Genomic DNA, 7,660 nt, shown 5'->3' on the forward strand with positions numbered 1-7,660 from the left:
CGAGATTCTTAATTTTTGGCTCAATTTTATTAAAAAAAGGTTGTCACAAAAACAGTTTTAACTGAAAGTAATGCTAAAGTGTATTGAAATTTCAAGATAATTGAAAATAAATTTTATGAGATCTTCAAGAATGAACAAAGCAAGAATACTAACAATCTCGTTTCTCCCTTTGTTCGACTGAAGTTTTCTGAGGTACATTTTATGTGTGGATTCAATTCATATATCTTTGCAAACTGCATATTTAAAACTAAAATTATTTGTGGCATTATATAGCACTTCTATATCTATGTACTGATTGATACATGCGTATAAATTTGCTGAGTTATTCCACAAAGTCTTCATGTTTATGAAAAATAATCCACTCCTTCAGTTACTGCTCTGCGAACTGCTATAGCCTAAAATTCCTTCACCAGCTGATTCCGTCGCCTGCTCTCCAAGACTATCACCAGCTTCTTGAAACGTCTCATAACGCCTCCGCCGCTCGGTCTTCTCACGTAGTTCTTCATCGGTATGTGCCCGTTTGTGCACGCGAAGATCTTCCTTCGAAAAAAAGCCTCGACTACAAGCATTGCATATATGCGGTTTATCACTTCGATGACGCTTTTCGTGATCTATCAGATTTTTCCTTGTGATGAATCGTTGCGAACAAAATGAGCATACATATTTACGCAAATTCTTATCATGACTTTTCATATGTGATTTTAGTCCTTCCACCTGTGCATAACGTTTGTTGCATAGCTTACAATTGAAAGGACGTTCACCAGTGTGCAAACGTTCGTGACAGACTTGCGAATTACGGGTGCCGAAACGCTTTGGGCAATAGCTGCAAGGAAAACGACGTTGACCTTCGTGCACCACTCGCACATGTCTGGATATAGCGTTTTTGTGATTAAATTCTTGTGGGCAAATGCTGCACTTGAACTTTTCTAAATTGGGTTTGTGTGTGCGCATGTGTGTTAGCAGCTCTGTACGTGTCACCTTGGCTGCACCACACACCTTGCAAACGTGATCCTTGATTTGGGCATGTCGTTTCAGATGCTCAGTGAGAGCGCGTTTGGAGCTGTACTTCTTGAAGCACTGATGACAAATGTGATCCGTCCCAATTTCGTTACTGAGCTGTGTATTATGAAACTCTAACATTTCTTGGAGGCCACAACGAAATAGGGCTTAATTATAGGGAAGCTAATATTAATATAATAAGGCAATTAAATAAACAACAAACTTACTCGTATGTACCACTTGTCTATGTGTCTCCCACGTATTTTTCGATTTAAAAACAGCATCGCAACCATTAAAATCACATGAAAAGTTGTCTTCTGATAAATGTTGCGACTCAATGTGCGTATGTAATTGACCGTAGCGTGTAAATGCTTTTTCACATTGCGTACAAAGAAATGGTTTTTCATAGCCTTCATGTATAGCGCGTATGTGCGCATCCAGGTAAACCTGCTTGTACACCTGTTTATCACAGCGAGGACACTTCAGTGCTTTCTTGCTGCGATCACGTTTTCGTGGCTGGCCACAAAACCGTTGTCTAATTCCGACAGTAGATGATACATTTTTACGCAATCTCCTGGACGTGTTTGTCTCATTTCTTAACGTGTGTTCCTCGTCATCGGCATCATCACTGATTGAATTGTTTTCTTCCTCGTCACACTCCGATTCAATTTCGTTCTTAACAACCGCAGTGAAAGGATTTTTCGAAATATCATTGTTCGGCAGTATTATTTCAGAAGAAGGGATATTAGATCTATTAATATCAATAGACGGCTCTGTTTTTATTGATGTTTCCATCAAATCTGCAAGTTCGGGTAAAAGCTGAAGCGGAAAAGCAGGAAACAAAAAAATGTTGACAATAATATAATGTTAAAAAAAGTTTACTTTACAGTTTTTTTGTGCTTCTTACCAGCTGGTCGTCGTCATCGTCCCTATTTTGGTAACCACTTTCTAAAAGTTCTGTTTTGCATGCTATTGCATGATTTTCATTCGGCTGTAGGTTGGCAGTGTCCTCAGTTGATTTTATCGTATCATCATCTAAACTGTTTACAATTTTGTACAAGACTTCCGCTGAATTAATCGCTAACTGGCGAAACTCTTGAAAGTCGATCATCTTGTCATAGCACAGCTGACAGAGGCTTCGCGGATACGCATCTTCATCACCTTCCTCGGAGATATCCAATGAGGTAAATAATACGAATAGTTTTCGCAATTGGGGCAAAAGGCTTAGATTATAACTCTTTATCGAATCAGAATCATTTCCAAAGGTCGTCAGCAATTCCAAATTAGTGGGCGTCGTTTCCCTCTCTTGCCGGCGACGTTTTTGCAAACTTCTGAGGCAGGTTCGACAAAATTCTTGCATATTATTCCGTGATAATTGATTCATGGTTTTTCTTTTCAATTAAACCGTTGCACAATTGTTATTTTTAATTTACTCCTGCCAGAACTATAAATTTTCTCTCAAGATAATCGATTTTGACTGAATGTTGGCGTTGTTGTCATATTTAACAGTAGAACAGTGTTGCCACAATACTACCAGGCAACGTTCTTATGTTCTTATTTATCAGCGATGGCAACTTGAGCGCACGGTACCTCTGCACCAAGGCGAATTTATTACAGGTGACAGCAAACACATATAAGTAAAACCCTACATGTATTTGTTGTTGCGTTTGGTGCAAGCATCATGTCAAAATCAGCAAGCAAATGTAAACATACGAATGTAAACATACCAATACATACAAACAAAGCATATCATTTTGACGTAAGCCATACCTACGGCGAAAAATTCAGCTGGGTGAATGCTGTCACCTTATTAAATCCACCTTGCTCTGCACGCAAGGAGCATTCATTAAAGGTGGTGGCATTAGACCAACAACAATGTTCTGTACGTTTGATTGTCAAAGCAAAGTATTGGGCGAGGCGAATTTATTACAGGTGATGGCATCCGCATTTAAGTAAACACGTACATGTATTTCGTTTTTGCTTTTTGAATTCCATCCAGTCTAAATCAGCATGCTCTTCACCACACTTGCCATATTCTTTCTCCTCCAAAAACGCCAAAAAAGGGTATTTTACCCCGCTTAACTTTTATGCATTCACTCTCATGTTTGTTTTTTTTTTTTTGAATATTTCACTTCACTAGAAAATCGTAATCATCTTTAAAGTTTTTATTTATGGCATAAAATTTCATACATAGTTGATCAATGGAAAACTTTTGAAATTAGTTGCTTTTCTCATTAAATACAACTGTTATGTTTTTATACTCAAGAGATATATGTATCTTCTACAGCAGTATTGCATTTTTTTGCCATAAAAGTTGTTTAAAACTTGCGTTTCCTGAAACGTCAAATAGCGTGATTGTTTTCAACACAATATATTTGGTGCTGAGAATGGCAAACTGTGCTCATATTGCTGTTCGGTAATGTTTGGCAACTCATCATCAATCCTTTAACACCAGAACAACGCTTTCCAACTATAGAAATTTACTTTGAAAAAAAAAAACTGTTTGCAATGTTCATAGAGCACTAGCGGCATCATCATTTCTTTCGAAATGAGGAAAGAGCTGGCGAATAACGATCGCTATCGAGCTAAGCTGATTGAATTTTTGTTTCCAAAGTTATGTTTCCAAAAATTAATCAGCTAAACATCGCCGCCATTTGGTTCCAAAAAGACCGCGCAACTTGCTATACAACTCACTTAACACTCGATTTATTGAAATATTAAAGTCACCATTGACGCCAAAAATTTGGACTGACCGGATTGATCATGTAGCTCTCCCCCAGCGGTGCAGGGGTTAGAATATGCCCGAGGTAAGGTATGCCTGTCGTAAAAGGCGACTAAAATCTAGGTTTACTAGTGCCTGAGTAGTATGGATGCTCAACTGGCAGTGTCTTCGGGTACGATGTCTTACCGGAGACCATAACTCGGTACCACGGGGAACAGGAGCCCTCAGAGTTCGCTCTGATCTGTTCTTGGGAACGGCCCTTCGGGGAGGTTTTCGTGGTGGCTGTGGTTGAGACCTAAAGCGCGGGTAGAGCCTTTGGCTCGATGTAGAGTTGCATTGTAACCAGGTGCCGGGACCTTCAGAACGGCAGAGGTATGGGTAGGCCTCGAGCCCTACCAAGGTGGTTAGTGTGTCCATGCCATTTGCATTTTTGGGGCGCTGATTAACGCATTGTTTTGATCCGTGTGCCTTTGGGTACCGTGGGTTTGAGCTGTCGCCAGCAGGTACTCACGTTAAAAACACTAGACGCTGACCATGTAACTCGTAGCTGCGGCGGACATATGCCGGTTATCATGTCCAAGAAATAAATGCCGAACATTTATCAAACAAATTATAATAAAAATGATTCATTCTAATAATATTTCTGTTTTGTAATATCATATTAAGTTTTCAAGCTTTTAAAAGAACACCTGATACATGAAAAGCGTACTTTTTTTAAATTTCATATTTGTTGTTCTTTTAGCAAATTTCTTATTGGAAAGTACTACAAAGGGAAATATCCCTATTTTTGGCATCAGTACCTCAAGGTGGATTTATAATAAATTCGCCTTACACCAAGGCGATTCTATTAAAAATGGTGTTGGTAAATCAGCTGATTTGTTTGATTTATTTCGCTGTGTCAGCACAGTATAAACAAGGCGAATTAATTATTTGTTTTCTACCAAGGTGGATTTATTAAGGTGACAGCATTCACCCAGCTGAATTTTTCACCGTAGGTATGGCTTACGTCAAAATGATATGCTTTGTTTGTATGTATTGGTATGTTTACAGTTGCTTGCTGATTTTGACGTGATGGTTGGACCAAACGCAACAACAAATACATGTAGGGTTTTACTTATATGTGTTTGCTGTCACCTGTAATAAATTCGCCTTGTTTTCTACTTTTCCAATACTTTGCCATAGATGACACTTTGCCGTAACAGTCAAACGTACAAATCATTGTTTTTGGTCTAGTGCCATCACCTTTAATAAATGCGCCTTGCTTTGCACTCACTGCTAGTAAAAAATATACGACCATTTACCAAAACAAAGACTTCCTTACAGCTGACCCAGGCAGGCAACAATACGTCGTTCAAATACAAATGTTTAATTTATTTGTACAAAAAATTGTAAAACCACAATTATAGTTTCCATAACAACAACATATTTTAATCTATTTTTGCCACAATACCTTCTGCTTCGTATCGCAGAACGCTTTGCGCAAGTATTACAGGCTTTTCTCTTTCTGGTATTTTAATGGACTTTCGTGAGATTTGTTTATTATGAGTCTTCATGTGTGCACGTAGCGCAACCACTTGAATAAATCGTTTACCGCACAACTCACATCCGTGAGGTTTTTCGCCAGTGTGACGCATTTCGTGATGCTTTAAAGTGTCCTGCTTTCCGAAACTTTGATTACAGTAGCTACACGCGAAACGTCGTATGCCTTTGTGCACAATACGGTCATGCATACCCAGGTTCGCCGAACTATTGAATACACTTGGACACTTTGAACATGGCCATTGTTTCTCTTTCGTATGGTAGTTAATATGTGATCGCAATTCATTTTGTGTAGTTTTTCTCATGCCACAATGCGGGCAAACAAAATTTTTTATGCCCGAATGTCGCAACTGATGTTCCTTATAAGTACGTTTCGAACGATATCGTTTGCCACACTCGTTACATTTGAATGGATATTCCTCGACGGGTGCATGTTTATAACGATGTTCTTTAAATTTCGTTCCATTTTTGAATGTGCCTCCACAATCCTCACAAATATATTTCTTAGGTTCGCGATTGACATAAGCCGGTGAGTGTTTGAGGCGGTAGTGCATTTTGTATGAGCCTTCTCGTTTGAAAATTTTGCTGCAACCCTCGAAGGAACAGATAAATTGTAGTGTCACAGGTGCATGAACTTCACGTACGTGGGCACGAAAATGGGCTGCTCTATTAAAGCTGTGACCACATTCGTTACACAGATATGGTTTGAGACCTTGATGGGTGCGTAAGTGAGCCTCATAATTTTCCCACGTAACTGAACGGCGAGGACATTGTTCACATTGAAATTTAGCTATACCACTAATATCGCTCTGACCATGTTTAGTGGCTTTTTTTCTTGACACGATTTTAACTGCTTTTGTTGTTTTTTTCGTCTCTTTATGTGGCGAAATTTTATTATTTTTTAATCTGTATTTTCCACTCTTTCCCTTTCCTGATGTCCCTGGTGATTTATTCGTACGTTCAACAATTAATCTATCACAGCTGGTGTCACCCTTTTTGTCCTGCAAAGCTGGCGTTTGTGTATAAATATCTAGACTCGCTAATCTATCCTCATAATTTTCACAATCTGTAGAAAATTCTAAATCTTCTAATGCATCTTCATGCTTTGAAGACTCTGGTGTTATGGTGGTAAAATCTTTTGCATTTGATTTTGTGCCGCTTATATTGCTTTGCAATCCGATTCCAATTTCATAGAAGATTTCCTCATTATAGACATTCTTCATGTCCTTATAGGAATCAAGCGGATCGTTTAAATCTTTTACAACCTGTAAATGAAAAGTAAGCATATTAAAATCTAACCTGCTTTATAAGCTACAACAGAAAATTGTGGAACATTTTTACAACTATTCCTACATTTACCGTGTTTTCGATGATGTTTTGAAGTTGGTCCCGACTTTTTGTTGGATGTGAACTTGAGCAAGTTCCTGTCCTCAAACCGCCATTATCACTAATTTCCAGGGGTTCTTCATTTCTCTGACCACTGTCCAACATATTATTCTCTTCGATGGCTTTATTGGCATTGCTATCTTTGAGTATATCCGATAATATGCAAATTGACTGCTTAATTTTACAAGAAAAATCGTAGAAAGACTGCAACTTCTCATAACAGACATCACATACGAACTCGGGTAATTCAACATCTTCCGCTAATGCCATTGAACTGTGCGCTATTACTAGCTTCTCGAGATCCTCACTATCATGCAGTCTATACTTTTCACCCGATAGGGATGACTTTTCTCCCAATTCCTGGAGACAAGTACGACAGAAAGAGTGCCAACTTTGATGCGTTATTTCTCTCATTTGCCAAAATAAAATTTAAACAATACAATTTGACTCTAACAAATTTATATTAAAACTCCATTCCACCTATTTCTAAAATTACTGATAAAAAATATAAATAAATATCAACTGTTTTGTTTGACAGAAAACTACTGCATACATATTTGTCAGTGTTGCATTTAAAGGTCTGAAGCACTGCCAGATTTACGATTGAATTAGAGGTGGCATACCATAACGTAATAACTTGAACCGTGTTGTTAACCACAATGATTTTTTCTGTCATCTACTATGGGTGGCATATCATAAACAACTGATATTTGCATAAATTGTCATTTATTTGTTCATATCGAAAAGGCAGAATCTAAAGAAAACATAACATCATGAGCAGTGACTAGGTAATTAGTAATTTATTCAATAATATAATGGCATTATATACCACAATGCAATGAATCAACAATCAGCTGCTTATGGTTACGGCGAAAAACCAAAAGTCAATTAATTGGTCTGTACGGTTACGGTCAAGGCGAATCTATTAAAGGTGGTGTTGGTAAATCAGCTGAGTTGTTTTTTTTTCATTTCGCCGTGTCCATGTTAGCTCAGAATGAAACAAGGCGAATTTAT

The 7,660-nt window shown here is 38.1% G+C and overlaps 1 protein-coding gene across 1 annotated transcript; it reads right to left on the reverse strand.

The window, feature by feature from the left end:
• Positions 1–10: 10 nt before the first annotated feature.
• LOC128856594 (uncharacterized) lies at positions 11–7,178 on the reverse strand. Its single transcript, XM_054091904.1, has 5 exons — positions 6,620–7,178; positions 5,158–6,525; positions 1,907–2,392; positions 1,227–1,818; positions 11–1,166 (listed from the first exon to the last, which is right to left on the reverse strand). Exons 1-5 carry the CDS (start codon positions 7,058–7,060, stop codon positions 367–369), a joined length of 3,687 nt encoding a protein of 1,228 aa, XP_053947879.1. The 5' UTR covers positions 7,061–7,178; the 3' UTR covers positions 11–366.
• Between the last annotated feature and the right edge of the window lie 482 nt (positions 7,179–7,660).

This window comes from Anastrepha ludens, chromosome 3 (genome assembly GCF_028408465.1).
Source record: "Anastrepha ludens isolate Willacy chromosome 3, idAnaLude1.1, whole genome shotgun sequence".
Lineage (NCBI taxonomy): Eukaryota > Metazoa > Arthropoda > Insecta > Diptera > Tephritidae > Anastrepha > Anastrepha ludens.